Here is a 26,880-nt window from a genome sequence, read left to right as displayed (position 1 = left end):
GTATATGCTGGCTGCGCAAAGCTAGAGAAGAAAACGTAGATTTTCAGTAAAAATTTAGCAAAACATTTTTGACGTATTTTGTTGTTTAAGTATTTTTTACGTGTTCAGTGTCTTCGCGCTTAGTATACCAATAGTGGGACACCCTGTATAGATTAGAGTCTATTCCTAGCATGAGTTGCCATTTTAAAATCGTTACATTCTGTAATTGTTATTATATTTCACTTATTAAAATAAATTAACATTTTTAAGTGACTTATAAAAAATGTTTGTGAAGAAATAATAAATCCCGCGTCTCACACGTATCGCACCTTATTTCCGTCTAGTCCGTAGTTAATTGCATTCGATGCACTGAGTTACCACTTCCATAATCTTACCCCGCTATTTAAAAATAACTAATTTATGAAAAAACTTAAAACGATGTTACCAGCATTGTAAATATTATTAATAATGGAATTATTAAACATTTGGTTATAAAAAGATAAAAAATTTCAATTTTAGTTCTTTTGAGAAGCTAAAATTTTTGTCTACTTAAAATTTTATTCTTAAATTAAGACGAGTTTTTTCTCTCTATTAATAATTTTTTTGTTATATCCGCTAAAGTTATGTAAAAATTGTATCTAAATTGATAAAATTGCTTGTATCACTTGGTGTTTTAACTTAAATATCGTCAATTATGTGTAAATTGTATAATTTTGTTTAATGTAAGGTGACATGAAATGGTTTTAGAACTATTTCGATTCGCCTGTTTACGTGGAGTGATGTGGCTAAAATAATGACTACAAAAACATGGAAATAAACAAAAAAAAAGTTGATTTTATTCGTATTTTTTGTTAAATTTGAGTTTCCCTTATGCTATTTTCAGTATTTATTTAAAAATATATACACAAAATTTAAATTTATTATTAAATTATTTGCAAAAAAACTAAAAAAAAAATGACCAACATCACTCCACAGTGTTATTGTTGCGTAATTTTAGCGAATTGACCAAATTGTTTAAAATGTAAAATGTTTAAATTGTTTCTAGACTATGATTGGCATCCGGGCGGGCGTGAGTAACCACTTGCAGGATAGACTATTTTATGTACGAGTTTGCAGAATATATCAATTTAAAAAATATTTTTTTTCCATCTTTATCCCATGTTTTTTTTTATTATTTTTGCTAAATTTTAATTGATTTTATTCATAGTAACAATGAACAGTCTGAAAGAAAAATATTTTTTTAAGGGAAACTTCTTTGGGCGCATTGAGAGTAAAATTTCAAGGACGCATCATGACAATACCGTCACGTAAGACGACGATCTGAATGTTGCCAAAGAAGTTTCACTTCTGACACGTGTGCTCGGCATACACTTTCTTTTTTATTTATTTATGACCATCTTTTATATGGCAGAACGAAATTGTTGAATATCTCTAAAAAATATTTTCTGCAAACTCAAGTAATCAATTATCGTGTAAACTACATTAAAACGGGTTTTTACGTTTATATTTAAACTTCTGAAAATCAATTATTTTTATACAACTAAAAAACTTCATAACTTACCAAATAATTAAACATCTGTTTTAAAATAATTCTAATTGGAACTAAAAGCCCGTTTTATCCCAAACATAAAATTACAGCTAAAAATATATTTTTCGTACATAATCTAAATACAGTAAGCGATAATTGGTGCTTGACTCCGGTAACATTTAAAATAAAGGTTAATTTCACGCATAGTGTAAGGGATGCATAGCATTGGGTATGTTAGTGTTAGTTATATGCACTCATTCATGTGATAATTAATCCAGGTTTCGCTCTTTTTGGTTTGCATTTTGACATGAGCATGTTTAGAAAACAATAAATCACAATTTCACGTTATTCACAGAGAAAAAAATGTGATAGAAATTAAAAAAAAAATGTGTGGCGTGTCAAGGAATGTTGTTTTGTTGGAGTACAATTCAAAAATATAATATGGAAATCGGTTAAAATATCGAATTCCAAAATATATCAAAAAATGTATATTATCAACTCTGTGAGCTTACAGTGCACAAAAAAAATACGTGTAACTGACTGCCCTGTACAAGCAAACTCATGTCAAAATGCAGCCAACGTATTTAAGGCTTTATTCACAGACTTAATAATAGTACTCCTGTGATAGTTTCAGCGTTACCATACATCGTTCGAACCCACTCACTGAGTGTAGCACTCACTCGCTGAGTGGGTCACTCACTGAGTGGTGCACTCACTCGCTGAGCTAGGTAGCTTCGTAGGAACAGCTAGGCTGTGCTAAACTGTTTCTTCAATAAAATATCATAAGTTACTGTGCTGTGTTTTATTTATTATCCACTGTTTTTGAAAGTAGACTTCAAAATAAAACCCCTGATAAAACTTTAATTATTCTAAAATCTAATGTATTACAAAAGACATTGAAAAATGAAAAATCAAAGGCTTGAAAAATCAAGCCTAAATTACTGACCGAATTTAATATTATGGTAGGTACATTATGCACAAAATAGGCTAACTTTCCGCATAACTCATACATCACGAGGCAATTTTCATCAAAAACAAACAACAAAACTGTATTCCTAATCAGATTTATGAATAATCAATATATCAGTAATCAAAGTTGGTTTGAAAAATGCAGCCAATTTTATTACACCAGTTGTTGATGTCACTAATAAAAACAAATCAAAGCTGGGCTATAATTTCTGTGTAGTTTTTATAATACAAAGACTAACCTAACTCTCCCCAATCAAAAAAAATGATGTGCCTCACGATACACGATAGAAATAGTATTCCTATTTTATTTATAAAAGAATTCTATGACAAGAACGGGACAGTTGACGGCTAACCTCTCGGTTCGAATTTTAAATTCGATCACGAGGCGGGACTCGAACCCGCATCCTTTCGCGCCAAACCGGGGCGGATGCCTGACCAATTCAGCCACTCGTTTTTTCTATTCTTTATAAATTTATAAAATATTGATTTTTTACTGTGTTGTGAATTGTGATTCTAAATGTGTTTGTGATATGCTGTTAAATAGGCCATCCCGCCATTTTCTTGAAATAATTAAATGACAAAAGAAACAAATAAAACACAAAGATATTTTTTGAAAACTTTATTGAAAAAAAAATTGGTTCACAAATTACATAGTCATTGGAGACATTCAACAAGTCTTAATGTTACATGTATTAGAATGATACACAGTTTTAAATATTCATATATAAATAGCTCAATTACACATGAAATGCTTAATACAATTCAGAATTACTTACAAATACATGGATAAAGACATCGAAAAAAATGCAAATTGTACAATTCATTTATTACTATTAAAATCATTTGCTCATTGGGACTCGTTTTCATTTATTGCTTCACATTCATACTATTTTATATGGACATACATTTATTATGTTTGTTCATTCATTAAAAGTAACTGTATCATATTTATCTACTTATCTAGTAAGATATATATAGCAATATGAAACGGACTAAAACGCCATCGGTACCAATGATGTAAAAAAGGTGCAGATAGGTTACTAACACAACATTTGATCTTAAAAAGGGCATACTAAGGGTCAACTCACACCGAAACTCACAACTCGAACGAGTCGCGGGCTCGAGTTTCTCAGGCGATAATAAGTTTTATATTAATGACAATAAAGTAAAAATTCATATGACACGGAAACTGCGCTCCGCTTCGCTGCCCTTCGCCGCTCTTTTGGTGTGAGTTGACCCTTACGCACGCACAACTCAAAGTGAGATGGCATCATTCAAATATCGTGAGCGAAAGAAACAACTGATGTAAACCTGGCTAATTGGCCAGATTTCGACGTACTATTCTTGAAGTGCTAATTACGTAGCTAATAACCTATCTACACCTTTTTACTTATTCATTGATCGGTACAGAGTATATAACTTGCCACAGACTGCCTTAAATTTATACAACGGGAATACCCTGCCATTGTATCTGTGGCTCGGACACGAAAAACGAAATACTGATCGTAATTTAGGAACTACAATTAGCCATTAAAAATTCGAAATTCAAAAAGTACTATAGATACAAGAGCGTAATAGACACTAAAGCGATATGCCATAGACAAACCTCTTTATCACAGTTGTTGAAATGCACAAATAGCATTGTCCCTTGTAATAAAGCTAAGTGCGAAACATGGCTTACCCTTAATATCTACGTCTTACTTACAACGAGACTTGTCTATGGTCCACGGAGACGACCCCGGTTATAGAGAATGGCTGTGAATTTCCTAAATACTCGCGTTAGAAAAATAAATAATTGATACTTACGAGAATACTTACGACTTACACTATGGAGTGTGCGGCCCTTGGTCCCGAAATACAATATCTTTTATTGGGAATTATCTGCTTAAAAAGTTTGCTTCAGAACAATATTATACCTATTTAAATAGCATTTTTGGAACGAAGTTCATTATCGCCTTGCGAAAGAGGGCTAGACGGGATTTAAGACCAAAATCTGTAACAACACTTTTTGCTTTAATTAAGTTATTTTATAAACTTCGTTCCATCCGTGTCCCTTGACATCTGTCAAGTTTTTGAAGTGAAACTTCTTTAGCCGCGTTGAAGGTAAAATTTCAAGATCGCGTCATTTCAATACCGTCACATCATGGAGTGAGGCGACAATTTTGGTATTTGAACCTTGCTAAAGAAGTTTCACTTCTGACACGTGTGCTCGGCACACTTTTATCTATGAATATATCTGTAGTTGTAGATTTTAGAGGGCCGCACACTCCTATGAACTTATGTCTAATTTACAATGAGTCGGGTTCCTATCACTTGACAATCGTGAGTCCGTTGCGCGAGCCGGGACGTCATTACATCACAAACATTATCAGCCTTTTTTTGAAATAAAACTTCACATATTTTTAAAGAACCTGAATCATTAATTAATTGAATTATAAATTTGACAAAAATACATACAGATGTCTCTCTTGCACTGTGTTGTTATCTCATTTCCACATTACTACCTAGAAAGTTGCTTTCCGCCGTCTGTATCAATGTATGCTTGGATCTTTAAAATTACGCAACAGATTTTGATGCAGTTTTTTTCAATGAAAGTTGAGGAAGGTTTTAGTATATCTTTAATATATATAAATCTCGTGTCACAATGTTTGTCCTCAATGGACTCCTAAACCACTTAACCGATTATAATAAAATTCGCACACCATGTGCAGTTCGATCCAACTTGAGAGATAGGATAGTTTAAATCTCAAATCGTTTTAGAGAAAGCGGGCGAAGCCGCGGGCGATAAGCTAGTAATTAATTAGGTTTTAGACAAAGCGGGCGAAGCCGCGAAAGCTAGTATAGTATAATAATTTATGACTCAATCAGTTAATGTTTCAGGTTATAAGAAGTTTTATCTCTGTGCGTGGCACGCAATACAAATCACTTTCACAAACTTACTTTGTGCAAGAAATAATCGCGTCACACACGGTGAAGATACTGTAATATTTTATGTTAAGATACTCTAATATAAAACGTTATAGTATCTTAAGGTATCCGGTATCAGCGTTCTGACCATTTTTCTCTTTGTCATTGCGTACTAAGACCCCTGTAGAACCGCCATCCTGTTACAAATGACCCACAAAATTTCGGGTCATTTGTAACAGGATGATACCGGATACCTTAAGATACTATAACGTTTTATATTAGAGTATCTTAACATAAAATATTATAGTATATTCACCGTGTGTGACGCGCTATACTGAAAAGTAACTTCAAAAATAATAAATTTTGATTCATATTTAATTCCGAAAATATGGAATCAAAATTTATTTCATACAACTAAATCTTTAATAAAACAAATGTGTGCGTGTACTAGTGTACACACGTAAGAAGTGAAACTTCTTTATGTAATAATTTACTATATGCAACTTTACAGAAACGTCGAATCACGCGTGGTAGGGATAAGAAAAAGATGGCGCGTAACGGAAAAATGTCACGCGTAACGAAAAAATGTTACTAAATTTTTTCCAACCCCGATAAAGAAGTTTCACTTCAATTATATAGAGACTAAAAGTTGTTCCTATTGACTGAAGAATAAACAACTATAAGTACCAATATGGTAAGTATTTTAAAATAGTCGCGATTTTTCAAAAATGAATTAAAATTCATTAAAAAAATAAATCGCAACTTTGTAATATACAGATTGTAGATACATAAGTGAACACGAACATTTATAATTAATAAATAAATAATTCTACTACGAATTTGTCTTGTTTGTACATAACAGATAGATTGAGATAATAATATACTACACGAGGATTTAGAAACCGCATCTTGGCAATAATTGTATGCATGAGGTTTTTTTTCAAATATTCGAGATTTTTTGTAATATTATTTTTTGAATGAAACGTTTTTTTTTTTTGTATTTTGAAGATTTCGCTTCTCAAGGAAGTGTCATTTTTTCACTATTGAATAAATTCTTTCGAATTTTAATGAATCACTTTCAGATTTTTTATATTTAGTATGCTTCTAGCATATTTTTTACATTTAGGGTGCTTATGCACCAAAAATGTGTGAGATTGTGTAGCGAGGAATGTGTTTGTAATAAAGAGACAATCATATCGCTTCATTTAGTTTGCAGCGATACTATTGGTTACTTACAAACACATTACGCACATTATTAGTGGAAAAGCACCCTTATCCTGCAGTTCCTAAAATCCTCCCTTATTTTACCTCCCTAAACCTTAATTTCCTTATCATTTAGCGGCTCTTCTTCCTTGCTAGGAACGTTTTGTGGTGAGTTCCAAGATTGTAATTCCCCGGAACCAAAGATGGTGAACATTAGAGCACCCGCCGTGTATGTGCCCGCGAGAATGAAGAATACTATCTGCCATTGCTCGTATGTGTTCTGGAATTAAAAAAATATAATTAGTATTTTCTTGTTTTATTTAACGCGAGTATTATCTTTAGTATTGGCTTTAAAGGATTTTAAACGCGTTGATTTTACGCAATACATTTAGAAAAGATTTGAACAGATTTTCTGATTTGCCCAGTTAAATTGCGTTTAAAATCCGTTGGTTTATAATTTCGAAAATGTATTTATTCTTAGTATTTTCTAGTGTTTAGTTTTACGCGAGTATTATACATTTAGAAATTAAAGACTTTTTAACGGATTTTAAACGCGATTTATTCATTATATTATTTTCCCGACGTTTCGAACACTTTACAGCGAGCGTGGTCACGGGGAGACATTAATTAATATATTTACATATATGGTATGGGTATTTATATGGGTATGGTATGGGTATGGGTTTATGGGTATTTATTCTTCATTAAATATAGAGTTCAATATTACAAAATAAAAAGTAGGAACAAAAGAATTTGATAAGATAACAATTGACAGCCTTATTACGCTAAAATATTTTAACCAAAAATTAAAACCGCCATCATATTGTGATCCATTGGAAATAAAGGACCAGATCGAACTCAAACAAAATTTTTTAATTCATATTATTTTCATATATTGGGAAATTGTGAAAATGGACAATCTCATTAACTTGTAATTAAGTGTCAAATAATTAAATGTTAATAAACTTACATGATGTTTGGTAAGTTCTCCGACCATGAACGTTGACAGCCAGCCGCCGAATGAAGATAGCGTGTTGGCAATACCGAAGATAGTTCCTGTAAAAATTAATAATTTTTAACCGACTTCAAAAAACACTCAAGAATAATCATTACCTAAATATTATTTATATGTAGTAGCATTAAGTACGCGAGGAGGTTAATATGTATGAACTATGAAACTATACCTATGTTAAAAAAATGTGAACTACATCGAAATGTTATGCCATTTTTAATTTCCAAAAATGTTATCATGATAATGAATTTTGAAGTCATGGTATATTTTTTTTTAGAAAATGTCAAGGTTCATTGTGATATCAACGTGTTCTAGTTTTTTTTATTTGCTAAACACAATATAAGATAAAATGTTTGTTTGTTTGCAACTTTAATTGTAGGTATCAATAATTTGTTTACATTTCAAATTCAAGGCTTTTTATTCAGAAACGGCTTAGCGCTTCTGAACCTTAACTGACGGTATAACATATTATACCGTGAAAACTCATAAAAATTACAAAAAATGTTAAAAAAATACAAGTACGTTATTTTTTCTTCTTAATTATTATAAAATGTTGAAAAAAAATATGACAAAACGTACAAAAAATGACATTTTTTTTGCTTTTTTTTTCCTTTAAACCTACAAAAACAACTTACCACTAAAATTAGGCGCAATATCGAGTCCATTTCCAAGATATCCAGCTGTGACCGCGCCGTTGATCGTCAGAGCGAGTGTGAATATCGCGATCGACCACACGCGGTCGTGACCGAAGAATGCCTGCGCTATCATTAGTATACCTGCAGGTAAATTGGGTATTAAAATATAAAATAGTATGTATTTTAGTATAGGAAAATGGAAATGTAAGACTTAAGTATCACTACATAGTATAAAACAAAGTCGATTTCTCTGTCCCTATGTCCCTTTGTATGCTTAAATCTTTAAAACTACGCAATGGATTTAGATGCGGTTTTTTTAATAGATAGAGTGAATAGATAGAGTATAAACAAAGCGGGCGAAGCCGCGGGCGGTAAGCTAGTAATTTAGAAAACTGTTGACCAGAATTTACAAAATTTCTATATAATCTAATTTTAATTTAAATTAGTTTTGTAACAATGAATAAAGATCATTATTTTAAAACAAAATAATAATAAAAAATCATAAAACGTTTTTATTTTTTATTAAAGATCTTAAAATAAGCTATATTAATTCGTCTATTTACAATATCACAAGATTATTAAATATTTTTTTTGCAATACAAAATAGCCCTAGACTTTATTGATATACCTATACCTATTATCTATACTAATATTATAAAGCTGAAGAGTTTGTTTGTTTGATTGTTTGTTTGTTTGAACGCGCTAATCTCGGGAACTACTGGTCCGATTTGAAAAATTATTTCGGTGTTAGATAGCTCATTTATCGAAGAAGGCTATAGGCTATATCATCACGCTAAGACCATCAGGAGCAGATCAATGCGGGTAAAACCGCGGGGAATAGCTAGTAAAATATAAATATCCATTTATAGTTTATACACATACCAGGCAACCCAACAGCGACGCCTGTGAACAGTTTCCTTGCTGTTGTAGTAGACAATCTGCCGGTTCTTCGCAACGAGTCAGCTAGTACTGATGATGCCAATGCGCAGAGATACTTGCCCAGGTAAGGGAGGGAGGATAGGAGACCATTCTGTAATGTAAAAAAGTATATAATACTTTAGATCTATTAGAAAAAATTTAAAAAGACGGGTTGCACTCCGGGAGTGCCGGCAGAAGTGAAAACTTGATTATTAACGTTCAGCATGTTTGATATTTTGGAATGGTATCCGTCTTACGCATGGAATATAAGGGCTAAAAAAAAAAATCCGTCTTACGCTTTTTCGATCAGGCCACGTGTCCTGACGCGAGTTTAAGATTTTATACCCAACGCCGCTAAAGAAGTTTTCACTTCAAAAATCAGCCAATGACTTAAAAGGAAGGACAGGTTATACACTCAGTATTGTATTTTAATGGCAACGGCCTTTTATTGGTCTAGACTCTAGCAGCTAGTGAAACACCTAGAGTGTAGCTGTTTTATTCTCACGCATAAAATACGAGTTCGGCAATTACCTGACAAATTGACAATCTGAGTATTGCCATGTATTCAGTTATTAAATTCCGTAAAAGACATAAGTATCGAGTTTCTTGTGGATTACTCTCATTGTAATAAATGCATTTTATCAATTCGAATAAAATGTTGGTATATACGATAATATAGATGTACAATGTACATGATAATTATTGCGATATAACTCAAGATGTAAAATATCTGAATTACAAAAATATACCAGACGAAGATAATCCTATATCTCTACATAATCGATTTAAAATGCTAATCTCCACAGCAATTACGAACTTTCCATATATTAATTGCTAGCAATTAGGCCTGTGATAATCTTTAAATAGACTTGTATTTATAATCATAGTATAAAATATAAATAGAAAACGCGTGGAATGTACGACCGGCGCCGCGTACTTTTTGTTGTTAATGATCCTATGTTCATTAACCTTATGAAACCTGATCTATAAACACTAGGTAAACCCCGGTTTAATATTATCTGTCAGTTAAGATTAGAAATCGGTTAATTTGAGATTACGTTAATAGTTTATATCCTGTTGTTTATTTGGATTATCTGTGATATAGTTTGTATGTAAGTTGACTTGTTTAATTGACAGAAATCAACAATATCGAGGAGTAATCGAAGAACATTATTTCAATATGGTGTAGTATTGGTGTGGTCTGTCCTGAAACTAAAAGATTACTAGGCTAGTTCGTCTTTTCATAATATTTTATTGGAGAATTCACGTAACAAAACCTTAGATAAACATATTCTACTGATAGGCAGATAAAAAAATTATTTATTACAATTTTATCCCTATAACTTTTTTCTCAATTTATATAACGGTCTGTGACAATTTAATTAATTAAAAACACCTATGAATAATATTATTTATAAAGATATAGATAAAAAAGGTGATCTATCAAGTCGTGATTACCATTACCGGAATCAAACATGTGTGTTTGTGGCGCCGGCGCATACGGTATCTCAATCCTCAATACATAAACGTTTTATTTAGATATGGCAATTTAATTCGAATTATACTAATCGATGTATTCATAACATTTCGTCAAATGACGTTTTTATTTTATTTTATTATAATATACGTGTATATCGTGTACCAACGGAAACTTCCTCGTGTTAATTTATTGTTTTGTGTTACGTGCGTACAAAAATAGTGAACGAACATACCTACATATACCCTCAAAAACTTTCACGATTAAAAATTACAATGTTAGTTCGAATATAATAGTCTACGAATTCCTTCCCACATTTCGTATACCTATCCAACTACATTCAATCGATGCATCCTCTAATAATGCCTATCAATGACATTACAATTGCAACATAACATCCTGCCGGCTTATCAACGATTTCCTTTCCCAAAAACCGGTTGAGACCAGTTCTAACTGGCTTAAGATTTACGCATCAAAAGATATCTGGTTATAGCTAGTTAGCATGTTTTATTGATGACACGATAAAAATGTAGATTAGACTAATCTTAATTGGGAATAAAAATTCAATAGTCCTTTATTTAATTACTGTTTGTTTATGATTTAAATTTAAAACAAATTGGTACTTTAAAGAACTAATAACAGACCATAGTTTATTAATACCAGACATTACATATTATTTCGGATCTTTCATTGGAGATACGTGATTTTGATTAAAATTTTAAGAAACCAATTTAAAGTAGCTTAACAAAATAAGGTTGTCTTCTTAGTGTTTTAGTGTATTCCCTTGATCATCTCTACGATAAATATTATTCTATAGTAATTAAGAAACATAACATTAATTATGGGCATATATTTAAATCTATACATCTATACATCTATACAAATATTATAAAGAGGAAAGGTTTGATTTTTTGTTTGTTTGTTTGTTTGTATGAATTGAATAGGCTCCGAAACTACTTGGCAGATTTGAAAAATTCTTTCACCATTCGAAAGCTACATTATCCACGAGTAACATAGGCTAGGTTTTATCCCTGAAATCCCACGGGAACGGGAACTATGCGGGTTTTTCTTTGAAAACGCGGGCGAAGCCGCGGGCGGAAAGCTAGTCAATAATACATATAAAAATGAATCGCAAAATGCTTAGCAAAATGTGTTGGTAAAGCGCATAACTCGAGAACGGCTGAACCGATTTCGTTATACACTCACCGGCACGGAATCTTGGCCACTGCAAATTTTTGCGTAAAATAACACTATTTCTTTTCTACTACAAAATTTAATAAAAATTTAATCAAAACTAGTTACTTTAATGTTTTTACTAACTTTTAGTAATAATTGGAAGTTAATAAGAAGTACTACCGAGTAGATATGAATTAAACAAGAATTTACGCTTTTCCTGTGAAATTTAAATGATTTCTTAAAAAATGCTAAAAAATTAGAAAGAACGTTTCCATAAAAAAAAATTGAACCTTTTAATAAAGGGTGTTTCGTTCTCTTGCCTTAAACACTGTTTGCATCCAGTCTGGCATACTCTAGAAGACATTTTTGGAGACCACTTGAGCTATAGTGTACCAAACGGCCCCAGCTGTATTTTTAAGCTCATCTAACATTAGTGCTGGGTTGGAATCGAACTTTATGTTTCTTTTAAGCATGTCTCAGATGTGTTCTATTGGATTAAGATCCGGGCTACGAGCTGGCCACTCCAATTTTTCAATAATAACCTCTTAAAGGTACTCTTATACGTATCGTACGACACGCGGACGTGCGTTATAGTGTATAAGTAGCAAATTTTCTTCACTGATAAACCTGTAATAGGGCTGAACATGTTCCTGGAAAATTTCCTCGATATACCTGATCAAATTTAAGCCATTATCTACGATAAATAACTCCGTGCGAGCATCGGAACTTATACCTCCCCATACCATTATTGACCCTCCATGAAAAATCGCATTTTGAGTGTGGTGATGTGTGAAAACCTCTCTTCTCGTCTCCTCTATACTGACTGTTGGCTATCAGAAGCTCGAAAAGTGCCTTAGCAGCCATCTGTGAACACCCAACGAGCGCACTGGCTGTGGGTCCAGTTTTCATGTTCTCGTGCAAAACGAAGACGTGCTTCTCTGTGATATCTGAGGAGTTCTGGACAGCGTGCTGGTCTGCAAACCTTCAAATTAACTTCTTTCATTAGTCTTCTTACCGATTGCTCACTCACATTTATTATCCTGGTGTTTTAGAGCCGGTGGCGTATCCTAAAAACTGTCAGAAAGCCATTTCTGAGTATCTCTCGAACAATAAACGGGTCTTCTCGAGCTGATGTGCACCTCACACCTTCATTTCCTGGTCTGCACATGTGGCTGCCAGTCTCCTGGTATCTTCTCCATGCATAGTGCATCGCTGAACGAGGTACATACTGTACATTAGGTACTTTACGTTGCGGCAGTCATTGGTCTAACATTGTGATGGCCTGAGTAGGTTGTTCAGATGTTAATGGCATTTTTTATTGTTTGTTATGATCATTGACTACAGTACAACAATAACAATATCTTAAAACGGCATAAACGATATCAAAAAAAGTTTAAAACGAACAATTCGTAACTTCGGCTTAACCGCACAAATCGCAAATTTCGTGTAACTCTTAAAAAGTGGTAAAAGATTATTCTCAAACTCAATGATTTCTTACCATAAAATTAAACAAATAATATGTTAACATATCTGCATACAAAAAAATTGTGAAAAACACTTCAAACTTTTTTTATCGGCAAATTTGTAAGTGGCCAAGATTCCGTGCCGGTGAGTGTATTTTTTTTATAAATAAATATTCCTTGAAGTACGAGGATGGTTCTTATGGAGATAAAACGTAAACATGTACCACGAGCGAAGCCGGACGGACCGCTAGTATATTATATTTTTATTTTACTTTAGATGAGATCACGTATAATTTAGGTGATCTTTGATGTAAATCTTGATTAGCACATACCTACCTCAATAAGGTTCACGTGTAAACTCTAGTTGTATAATCTGTTAGTGTTAATATTTGTACAGCTTTGTATTCCACATTGTAGGATGTAACACCTACATTGCGTATACTGGCAAATGGTAATGTTTTTTACTGTGTTAGAGATAAAGTTTATGAACGAATGGGTAAAGAATAATTTGTATATATTGTGGGCTGGTTGAAACTTGAAGTAGTACTTACAATAATAGTAAAAACTAGACGATACGATAAATATCTATATTTATTAGTTAGGTAACTACCTTGTCTATGCATATTGAAAAGTACTATAATTTTTGAGCAATAGATTTTTGTATAAATTTAAAAGTTTTTTCTTGTTTATTATTCAAATAAAACAAAGTAATTACATTATTGTATTAAATAAAGATTTAAAATAAAAGCACTACGTGAAATTAATAAACCCTCAGTTTTCGCAGTTACAGAAGACGTAATAAATCATAAGGTATACAGTAAAACAAATAACACCACAATTTATACTTTATTTGAGTAAAATATAAGTTTAACTTGAATACAATATTGAAAAGAACGTACATACAAAACAACATAATCAATTTAATGTTAAACCACTTGTGCAAATAAAAGTACAGTCCGCAAAAATAGACTGCCGCTAGGGTCGCCATCTTGTTTTAGTGTGAGGGACTTTGGGCCGGTTTCAACGTATGCTGATAATGTATGTACATGTATATATTATGTCCCTTTTTGTCATTTTAAGTGACAGATAAGCTAAAATATATCAGAAAACTTAGAACTTGCCCTCTTTTAAAGAATAGTTACAATGACTATCGCGATAATCTGAGGTGTACTTGATACAGTGTAGGTGATCCGTGGATCTTATTGGTGTGGAATTTTGAGTTGTATTATTTTTTGTAGTTTAATGTTCCTTTTTTATCTGAGATTACACAGACTTTAAAATAATTTAAGTTATTTATATCTGATTTTTTAAGTTTATAATCTGTAAGTTTAATATATTGCGATTTAAAATAACACGCTCAGCGATTAATAAAAAATAATGAAGTACCAAAATATTCAAATTACCATCGCCTTCATTCTCATTAAAATATTTTTCACTACATCTTACTACCTGGTAACTGGTAATTTTGTCTCAAAATCTGATAACCATTTATACCAGCGCCATCTATTTTTGTATAGCGAATATTTTTTATTTATTTATTTATTTATTCTTTATTGTACATAATATACCAAACATAAATAAGCTATACTATAATTACAATTAAGATACAATGAAAAAACGAAATGAAAACATGAATATTGTGCATTGTTTGAATATCAGTCCATTTTTAAGGAACAATAGTTACATATTTTTAATGTAAATAGAATTGAATTATACCCTAAACGTGCAGTCGATAGAGATGCAATTTTGTAACAATTAAATAGTAATTCACGCAAATAAAAACAAGGAATTTTCTGTGTGTACATAGGAATATTTTTATATTTGCAATTTTATTTTAACCTATCGCTTTTCCTGGTTGGATAATTAATTTTTGGTAGAAATAACGACACTATTATTTTCTTTCTAATTATATTGAGATTCAGAGCATGGACTTTTCCTAGATAATATGCAAAAGTGTAAAATAAAATGTCCTTTGAACCAGTTATTTCAAGTAAATTAAATAATACTGCTGCTAAAATTCTAGTTATTTTTTGAAATATCAATATTTATTGCGTATAAAAAATAAAAACAACTTTATTATCGATAAATCCAATAATAGCAAGGCTTTTGCACATTTGAATGTACAAACCTGCTGTGGACCAATATAAAACTTGATGCTGACCACTTCTTGGCTGATGCAATAGGGTGGGAAACTTGCGTGAACTTTAAGTTGCCGTACAAATATAAATTTTGCTGACTTCAAAATAAAGTCCAGATTGGTGCATGGAAAATACATGGAAGTTGCGTCGTAGAACACGTATAGTTACAAAATTTAATTTTAATACGGCAATATTGCAAATATTTTAATGTTTATGGAAATCAATGCATAATCAGTTGTTGTAAACTTGTCATACAACGAATAGCCTTTTTTTACAATACTTACGAGAATCCTGTACACGGGTAGGTAAACAAATATGTATTTGCCATTTGCATCCACATACCCATTGCCACGACTTTTGAAATAAGCCTTAAGATAATGTTCATAAGGTATTATTTTGAAAAGAGGCTTTATTGCCACCTATTCCACATACTTGTGAGTGGTCGGTGGCCACGAGATCTAGTTGAAAGCACGTCTACTTAGAAAAACATTATACCAACTCGCAGATTAAAAGTCTTGGCTTGTTTAATTTCTTCTAAAGTAAGAAAAGATCTTATAAATATAACGTCGGTGTCGGGAAATTTTACTACATGTATTATTTTCCATATTTAGAAATTCTTCTCTCAATGCGCTTAAGGAAGTTTCACTTCAAAAAAAACAGAAATCCCATATATAGAAAGGAAAGGAAAACAAGAAACAATTATTTGTACGATACTATTTTACTACAGAGATAATCCGTAGCATGTAATTAGGCACGCGTAATGTGATCCCATTTATCACAAAAAAGTTAATTTCCAAGGTTAATTGCAATTAACTAGCCGCTAACATCAGTTAGATCACACGTGTCGATACTAATAGCTAACAGTAACAAAGTTCATTAGTTATGTAAATGTACACGAGCGTACGTACTAGAACAATAAGTCAATACATGACACATAAATCATCATAAATTTACTTTATTATATAAAGAAACTAGACAGCCTGAGTTTTAAGTAGCATATTTTTGAAGTGAAACTTTATTAGGCGTGTTGAGAGTAATCATGGTCGCGTCGTAGCAATACCGTCACGTCATGGAGTAAGGAGACGATTATCTTTGAATCTTCCAAAGAAGTTTCACTTCTGTCACGTGTGCTCGGCACATACGTTCTTTTTTATATGAGTGTACGTTACGGGGTGACACAGTATCCATCGGTGTCGTATTTATGAGAATTCATTCATTTTTAACAATATATTTATTTATAAACATCTATATTTAGTCAACTCCATTTGACATTAACAATTATACTTTTAAACCCATATATCACGATGACGATATCCACGTACCAGACAACCCATAAAAAAAATTAATTGCACTGATGTCAATTGAAATCTGACATGTGATACCTGCTAATTTAAATTGGCAATATAAATTTAAATAGCCTGCTAGACTATCTTAATACATATGTCCTTGAATATCCATATAACTTTTTGCAACTTGCTTACGTCATGAGACGATCCTGCTATGTAGTAAAGCATGGTTACCGTACACTTTAAAGGGTAATGGAAATTGTATCTTATCTTATTGTGATAAGAACTAAAATAGCGCGGAAATGAATCGGAAGTGAAAGATAACGTCGTGTATTGAATGGTTATCGATATTGGAAATGAATCAATTTCGTAGACATTAAAAAGATCGTATTTAATTGACTTATGCGTACGCGCAGAATAATAGAATACTGTAATAACTGAACTATACAATGAGAAGTTGTGAGTTTGAACAACACTATGGGAATTAGGTAAGTAAGTATTGTACCTTTTGATTAAATATTTTTTCCCTCTTTTCTACAAATTTGGATGGATTGGAAATGCAGTGGCAATGACTAATTTGAGTAGGTAGTAGGTACTCTATATTCATCAAAATCGGTTCAGCAGTTTTCATGTACATACAGAACGATATTTAGTTATAACCTTTCTTCCTTTCTGGAATATTTATTCTTCCTTCTTCCTTTTTGGAATATTTTTATCAAATACATAATACTTAATTTAAATTGCAGACAGACGAGACATCTCTACAAATTATATATAGCCATCCTTGTATTACACATAACTAATGGTACAGAGAGAAAAAGATAAAAGATTATTAAGGATTTTCCTGCAGTTCAGAGGATATTCAAAGTCGAAGTTAAAAACTAATATTATGCAATCATTTTAAAACCTGTATGATTTATTTTTATAGTACACCGGTACACCCTACACTGTACCTAATGGGCGTTTTTCCATTACCCGGCCCGGCTCCGGCACGGCAACGGCATGGTCGGGGACCGGTACCGGCACCGGGACTTCGTTTTTCCATTGCGCCGGTGTCGATGCCGGTTTACGCCCGGTGAGTGGTACAGTACTGATATGACAATTCATATAAATATGCAATACATATGCAATTTTGCCGGGCCGGCACAAGTGGGAAGCTTGCTACCCCGGCGACGGCGACGGCGCCGGCAGGACTCAATGCCGTGCCGGCGCCGCTGCCGGTAAGTGAAAAAGCGAGCCATACATTTTCATACATTTTTGCTTCCCCGGCAACGGCACGGCGCCGGCGCCGGCGCTGGTGCCGGTGCCGGGCCGGGTAATGGAAAAACACCCGTTCCGATGGCGATATTAAAATTTTTAGTGATTAGACATTTTTCTAGATTATTGATATAGTAAGTACCTAGATATGTCACCATACGTTAAATAATAAAAAATAACAATAGAAAATAAAAGATAATAATAAAAAGTTAATTACAAACTAATCAATTAGGTATGTAACCTAATCAGTAGGTATTATTTTAAATACTTTTAAATATACAATTTTTTTTTCAAGTTTCAAGCATTTGTAGTTTATGAGTTCTTCAGTATCTTCATGAAGCTATTAAAAATGTAATAGGATATGAATCATTTATCATTGATATACTGAGAAGAATCCGCAAGAAACTCGTGTACTAATCTTTTTCAAACAATTACAATGTTAGGTAATTAAATAATTCCATACAAGCATTGTATTTTTAAAACCGCAATTCTTTACATTTTTATGTTCACTACATTATTTATAGTTAATAAAAATATTATTTTTAACAGACATCACGTCGGTATTGTTAAACTTATTTTCAGAAAAAAAAATATTTTTTGTAGAACTCATCTATCTTTTTAGAGCTGCAAACACCACCCTTCTAATACATCTTAAGAGCTGCAAACACCATCCTTTCAAATACATCTTAAGAGCTGCTTATACCATACCCTAAAATACATCATCAGAGCTGTTAACACCATCCCCAAAAATACTCACATGTTTAATATTGTACTTCAAAATGCTTTCAATATACGTTGGCAGTTGGTTAACAACGGTGAAGTAACCGAACACTGAAGCTCCGTGGGTGATGACGATCGCCCATACAGCCGGTGATGAGAGCAGACTGCGCCAGGGTACTGGGTTGTGCTGGAACATGTGTTTTTGTTAATATATTTTATTATTTTGCTTAGTAAAGAAGTTGGTGAATATATGGGATGTTTTAACCGATGAGTTGGTAACAAATAACAGTTATATAGGTATAGAATAAAGAATTATTTGGTCACAACTCACAATGTCATACCACCAAGCATGCCACAGATAAATTAATACTATGTAGTGCATAACAGCTCTATAGATTTTTGTTAGAGACGTCTTCAGATTCGTCTATTATAATAAATCGGAATAAATAAAGTTTTGAGTTTAAGCAAGTTTGACAAGATATTAGTTTGATAAAATGAATTCTAGTGAGAAATTAAAAATTAAGAGTTAACAATTAACATTTTGGTAACAATTCTTAAAGAGTAAGGTTAATTTAGATTTTCAATAAGTGGTATTATATTTCTACCACCACCAGTGGTAGTATAATGTAAGTAGGTATGTAATTTAATAATCGTGTGTCTGTGTCCTTATTTATCGACAGAAAAAAAAATTTACATCCTCCAAAATCTATGTCTATCGTAAAATGATATTTTCGTATGAATGAAGAACCTTGAATGAATATCACAACCAAATCACAACGTATCAAATATTTACTATGACGTATTTATATTGCTACATCCGAAACTGCCTTGGAATCCAATGAATTTCCGGCACTATGCAAATTGTTCACCTTCGTGTGATGCCAAAGGATTGACTTATATAGGTAATCAATCCTTTGGCATCAATGGCGAAAAATATTCAACTACATAGTTACATACGGCTGTATGGGCGATCGTCATCACCCACGGTGCTTCAGTGTTATAAATATATGATTGAGGGACTGATTCATATTAATTTAAAATGTTCTTTAATTCATGGGAGGATATGGAAAAATTATTGAGTAAAAAATATTATCAAAGTTAGGTATACAATATAAAGTGGAAGCTATATTGTTTTTATGTCTATGTATAGTATGTATCTTTGAACCGAAGAGCTTTTGCTTTCGATCGAGGAAATGTGTTCCTAATTGGATAGTTCCTCCTGGAGTTCCTTATAAGTAGTGCGGAAATTGTAATTCCACTCGAATCACAATTAAGTTTTTTTTTATTGTCAATATGTTAGGGTAATTTTATAAAATAAATGTATCTTCTATATCATATGCGAGTATGTTCTTATTCTAAATACCATTCCAGAAACAAGATCAATGTTTGTAACGTGATTAATTATTATTTGCCCAATATAGGAGAACTGTTTTTTGAAAAAGTGATGACAAGAAGAAGCATAAATTGCTTGCTTTCACGAAAATAACAAAATATCACAAAAAGCAATGGGGAAAATAGATGTGTTCTTAAACTCACCCCCTTATTATTATCCTGAGGTAATGCCTTCATAAGGTAATTCCTCTCGTGTTCCGAGATCCTCGGATGCTGAGCTGGCGAGTCGTATACAACCGCGAACCAGGCCACCGACCACATTACACCGATAATACCTATAAAGTTTTCCTATAAGTCAAACTGTATAGAGAATCTAGTAGAATTGATTTGAATGTTTTGGTAGAAGAAGATTAGGTCAGAATTTCATTGAACATTTTGGTAAAGGTTACATGTCAAAGAATCAAATCCTTCTATTTAGAGAATAAAGACAAGTTAGGAATAGAGTTTACGATATTTTAAAGCGAGGGAGAGAAGGTTTAAATCAAAGTATCCAAAGACTTAAAACAATTAAAAAGATGTGAATAACTTTTCTTATCACTCAAAAGATATAGGTACATAGACAGATTAGAAATATATTTTATTTATTTATTTCAGGCAACAAATGTAGTTAAAGGTCTTAATATAACTTAAAAACTACGGCCCATTTTAGAGACATTCATACTTATTAAGTAGAAAATAGATCCTTTATGAATTACCAGTGAAATAGAATGCAGATTCCCAACCAAAATGTGCGATGAGGAAACCACAGATGGGCATCGTAAGAGCAGCACCGAGCGATGAGGCTGTGAAAATAAATACTGGTTAAGACTTAAGACACAGGAGTAAGTAAATTTTGGATTTGTTTGAAATAATTAAAATAATTAAAAAAAACGTTTAAACTCCGAACCAAGTGTGCAAAGTATGATTTAATATATCACTTTATTATTTATCGAAGATACAGCCGCATAAAGTGGGGCAAATTTGAGGCAAAAGGAAACTGTCACATACTGCTGAAGATAATAATATGCTTGAACTTTCGATATTTTACTAATTTTCCACAAATTTATATATTTAATTGGTTGTACGATTATTTACACAATGTTGTGGTGCCATTTTTTAAATTTCGTTCCACCATTTACACAAATAAAATGACCATAATATGTGTAATTTCAGTTTGTTGTTAAATTGTGTTGTGGGAATATATAAGTGCGGGGGATAATTATAATAATTAAGGTAAAACTTGCCCATCCGAGTTATATAATATTTTGTAAAGAACCGTTTTTCAAAAATACACAATCATTGCCATACTTATTCGCACGAGCTATACGAGATTACTTTTGCTCAAAGCTTAAGCTCTACGCATCTGCAGCATTTATCTATTAATCTTCTATACCTAAACCCATAAAAACTATACATAGAAGTACCCAATAAAACCCTGAGGTCAAATAAAACTTTCCTCATTAGTTACCTAGACCCAAATGAGGCTTGAGGGCTGATTCGCACTACACGTAGCTATAGATATCACAGATTCAAGGGTACCTATGTTTTCCTGGTAAACTTTCCTTGTATGGAGACTTTTACCTCTTTATAACTATGCTTTTACTGACTGTCTCTCCCTTCTATGTGAATTTAAATTAGGCTTTATTGACTTTTTCTGTATATCCTTGTTTTGTCACTTGGTATGTTCCTTGCACGTTTAGGGCTAAATTTAATCAAGTATAACAGGAATTATTTTGAAGTGAAACTTCTTTGTGCGTTAAGAGTAAAACTTCAAGGTTGCGCCATGGCAATACCATCATGTCATGGAGTAAGGCGACGATTTTGGTATCTTTGAATCTTGACAAAGAATTCACTTCTAAACTTTTTTTTATTATTGAATAGCTTTAGGAAATATTTCACAGAGTCAAAGCTGCGGGTAAAAGCTAGTCTTGTTAATAACTCGGCTTTGTTTAATAAATTAAATACACTTAGTTCATTTCAATTTATGATACGATAAATCGATTTAAACATTATATAATTTCTTACATTAATATAACCATAATAAGCAGGTTTGAAGAGAATTATGACTTGAGGAAAATAACATGTCTCGTGAAGTACCTACTGATAACATCAAATTGTAATTCAATAAATAGGTAAGTACTTATACATAGTGATTAATATTAATTATTCAATAATTAATTAATTTATTATGAAACGGTTGATTACAAATACAATTTATGAACCAAACAATGCGACGTTAAATCATCTTTTACATTTCTAGTAGGGATGTAACGATACCGATACCGATATATTGGCCGATATAATCGGCAAGCCATCGATATCGGTATCGGTATCGCCACTGTATTTTTTACTACAAATACATATCTGTATCGGTATCGTATCGGCAAAATCATGTATCGTAAATTCGTAACATCCCTAATTTCTAGCAACAGTAAACCGGCCGTTACATAATTAATGATTTCTACGCATTTGTAGTATGTATTTTCGATAAGAATTTGAGGAAAATATCATACGAATAATTTTCTGCTTATTCACTTTCAGGTTTTAATATCAGATGATAGGACCTTATTTGCATGGTACCAAGGCATTGAGTTTACTTATAATTATAATTTTTGTTTAAGAAATTCTACAATTATTCGATTTAATATTGCGGTAAAAAAGAAAAAAATTAAACGAGCATGTTTACGTATATTTAAAAAAAAAAATATTAATATAGGGAAGGTACTGCAAAAATCATATTATAGTAACCGATTAGGTACAATAATTATGCAACAGATTACACAACACCATCTGTTCAAGGGTACGTTTAATGGATGTATCGTATTTTGCTTGACAATCTTACATTTCAATTTATTGCTATAAGTACCTATTACCCCGTTAAATTATTTGCGTAACACTGTAGATAAGTACCTTATTTGCAGATTTTTTAAGAAGTCGTATTTTACTAAATTTTGGTGTATTTTTCCTGTTTATTAAGCTATTGCATAGCTTCTATCGCGGGCCTTGAGCGCGGGGACCAATTCGAGAAATTCCGTAACGAAAAAACCTCACGCTCCCCACTCCGACGGGCGGAGGTGTGGCTTAAAGGCATAACATGCAATAGCTTTACCGCGGCAGTCCCCGAGTGGATTCTTGTGTTTAACCCATAATAAAAGGAAAGTTAAACAGACAATAAATCAGACATTAAACACCACATGACACAATTAGGCATGTAGACAGATCAGAGAATATGTTTTGCCTTTAGGCAATACCTAAAGGCAAGCAAAGGCTATCTGGATTCTGGATACTATTTCTAAAATTCAAAATCAGTCCAGCAATTTTGTCATTAAAACCTCTCAGTTTTAATAAAGTCATTGACATTTTCAGTTTTTTAATTGCTATTAAAATTCTCGTCATCATACTGCTTGATTAAGTCAATTCTAGTTTCAACCGGCAGTTTGAAAGGACCAAAAATTTCCACGAATCCGATAAACGCTCCAAATGATCTAACGCTGAACTATTGATCCTATTCTGTGATACACGAACGGACGGTACGATTCCACTGCTAGTTAGGTCAGTGGGGTTACCAATTTTTAAGGTTTTATGGGACATTTATTTATTTATTTACACTTTAATGTGCTGGCATACAAATAAATCATTACTATTAAAACTTATAACTAGTCCAGCACAGAAGCCGGCCTTATCACTGAAGAGTGATCTCTTCCAGGCAACCTACTGTGTGGAGTAAAGTTAATTAATGTAGATTCTACATTTTGTAGATACTATCGTTTGATTTTTGTAGGATGTGAGTTGTGACAATGAATGTATCCAGTAATTTATATGAAAAATGTACCTATATATAATATAGTTTCAACAACAAAAAAACGTACATTGTGCGTGTACTAGTGTACACACGTAAGAAGTCAAACTTCTTTATGACCTTATCTTTCAAAAAATAATTTACTATAATATGCAACTTTACAGAAATACGTCGAATCCCGCGTGGTAGGGATAAGAAAAAGATGGCGCGTAACGAAAAAATGTCACGCGTGACGAAGATATGTTAAATTTTTTTCCAACCCCGATAAAGAAGTTTCACTTCAAAAACCCTCATGAAGTTATTGTATTGTGACCGATCCTTGATAAATATTCAAAGTTTGAATTAAGTCTAAAGGAGTCGGTTACATACAAACAAGTGTAGCTAATAAAAGCGTGTTAGAAAGTACAAGAAACAAGTTAGTAGCCATTTATATAAAAAAGGATATGTTTATAATTAGATCAATGAAATGTATACGCTAGTAATTAGAACGGCATGATCTATTCCTAAGTAAAAAGAAAATGAACCTTACACTTGTAAAATAAAGATCAATTTACAACTAAACAATCAGCAAGGAGAAATCAGTAAATCTTAATATGTTGATAAAATATATAAACACACTAAAGAATCAGGAAAAACGTGATTGTAAAGGAAATCAGTTTAAAGGGCAAATATTATATTAATGTAGGTCAAGTAACAGTTTATGATTTATAACCTTTTAGAACAAGAAAAACCACTGTAACAGGATTATAAATAGATCTAATCCATACTTAATAATATGAATATTTTAACTAATGCTGTCCATTTGAATAAGAGAATATTCATATAGTCGATTTTTATCATCAGAGAATATTTTTTATTAACTAACACCGTTGACTGCATTCAACGTCTATTTGTTGACAAGCTTATTTTTAAACCAAAAGCCCTGAAAATCTTTCGTCGAAACCCAGAATCTGGGACAACATTTTGTCAAAAAAAATTGTCAAAATGAACTGGAAAATGGTGAGCAGTTTAAACAGACATGAAACTTGTGAAAGCAAAACTTCCTCACGTTTTATTTAAAAAATTAATAAATCTATCTCAATCTATTTGAATCATGGTTACACTAATATTCGACATTTAGCCCGCGATGTAAATGCACTTCTCATTTCGATGAGAGACTGTTTGTATCATCAAGATAAGTCTTTGACTATAAATCATTGATTAATGCGTAATTACAAATAAATACATGTTAATTGATTCTCTTTGATCTGATAGTTCTTACCCGTGACCTCTTTTGATTACATTTTACGACTCTATGACCGATGACGTTTGCACGCGAAGTAAACTTTTCTTGAGCTAGTTATTTCATATCTTTTTTCAAAGTTATTCACCTATAGTTATATGGGTTTTGATTTTAAGTACGTTGAATGTTCTATGACCTTCTTTATAGCGATATTTGCGAAACTATTAGAATTTTTTTATTGGATCTTCTAAAAATATTGCTTAAGTCTACTGCGGGAGATTAATCCATTTTTGATTATTGCTATTATACTTTTTATTCTCTTACATTGCACAAAATTTTACAAAATATGCTCAGTACCTTTTTTCACTGTAACTGCAAGTTTCACTATATTATCGTGACATAATATACTACCTAACCGCTGGAGAGTTAAAAAATTATCACCGTATCAATTGACAGTTGATTTATTTTAGTTACTAGTGAAAGTATTATTGTAATAACTGATCTAATAGCATGTGCTTATTTTGTTTTATTACCGCATTGATTGTTATGCACTATAAAATATTCTAAAAACATCTAGAATAGAAAGTCGTTAAACTAATAATGATATTAATGATATTAGTACAGGTCAATATATTAATTACCAAGTATACCTATGATTATTTTAAATTAAAATTCTATTATACTTTATAATGACGCACTACTTATAATGTTTGACCTAAAGTGCAGACAGACTATACTGATACCAAAAAAAAGAAAATAAAACCACTGCAAGTAATTCAATTCTCTTTGTGCGTCCATCAGAAGCGTCAAGCGATCCATATCTGAGTTGGATACATGGCTACCAAAAATAATGTATAAAAATATGCGATCTCGCAGAAATATTAAGCGTGCTATTTATGGAAGAACATACAATTTATACAAAACAGACATTAAAATTCTTCACATTGCGACATCGATTTACAACAAATGTGTTTTTGATTGAGCAAACTCTACCATTTTGTCCGAAAACTTTGCGCAAGTGGTGTTAACCTCGTTCAGTGGGAGTGGGTGGATTTATGGTCACCGTTGGCCATGTATGGGCCATAGACTTACTACTATACTATAGAGCAACTGCCAACAAAGTATGCGTAAGTGCAGCCGACGTTTACTTTTATTTGTCTCGTTTTCTTGCCAACTTGGCGTAGGTTATTGACTCCGCATAGCATGCGAAGTAGGGTAAAATTATTTACTCGCATACTTGCATTAAAGAATCTTTATTTGTATGGTAAATTATGTATCCAGTTTAGTATTCATAAACGATGACTCGAACGATTTTAGTAATACGTTGACCCACTTTTATCTGCAGGCGACACAAAGATAAATGCGTCTGGGCAATAATTACTTACTTACACGCTAATTTAGACGACGTAGGTATTTTCTGGTGGCCGGCATTGGGTGGATGCGGTATGCCGAAGAAAGAGGAAAGTGGCGCGATCTGGGAGAGGCCTACGTCCAGCAGTGGACGGGAATAGGCTGATGTGATGTGATGTGATGATGATGTGAGGTATTTTAGATTATTCACGCTATTTTTAGCATCAAAACTCGATTAGAAACCGTTACACAATTTCATCTATAAACAGATATGCATGAATATTTTGGTCCGAAAAACATGAATAAATTTTAGAATTGAAATGAATAAATTATAACCGATGAAGTTGTCCTATCTACATACTACTAAGATGTCGTTTTGTAAACAATAGGCAACATTTAGGTACAAATGTTTTAAATAAAGCACGTCGCTGAATGTTGAAAACTATTGAGAATTAATGACGCGTGTCCCT

The 26,880-nt window shown here is 32.3% G+C and overlaps 1 protein-coding gene across 2 annotated transcripts in view; it reads right to left on the bottom strand.

Moving 5' to 3' along the window:
* Positions 1-6,384: 6,384 nt before the first annotated feature.
* Positions 6,385-26,880, bottom strand: part of LOC123697833 (sialin) — a 51,538-nt gene continuing 31,042 nt past the window's right edge. For both annotated transcript variants that reach the window (XM_045644396.1, XM_045644397.1), the window contains exons 6-12: positions 20,756-20,842; positions 20,205-20,335; positions 18,706-18,855; positions 9,116-9,263; positions 8,234-8,374; positions 7,557-7,642; positions 6,385-6,866 (exon numbers count right to left, since the gene is read on the bottom strand). In XM_045644396.1, coding sequence (XP_045500352.1) covers positions 6,696-6,866; positions 7,557-7,642; positions 8,234-8,374; positions 9,116-9,263; positions 18,706-18,855; positions 20,205-20,335; positions 20,756-20,842 — 914 coding nt within the window. In that variant the 3' untranslated portion in view covers positions 6,385-6,695. The remainder of the gene's footprint in view (positions 6,867-7,556; positions 7,643-8,233; positions 8,375-9,115; positions 9,264-18,705; positions 18,856-20,204; positions 20,336-20,755; positions 20,843-26,880) is intronic.

Source organism: Colias croceus, chromosome 15, assembly GCF_905220415.1.
Source record: "Colias croceus chromosome 15, ilColCroc2.1".
Classification (NCBI taxonomy): Eukaryota; Metazoa; Arthropoda; class Insecta; order Lepidoptera; family Pieridae; genus Colias; species Colias croceus.
This window is presented reverse-complemented; position numbering and strand designations above follow the sequence as displayed.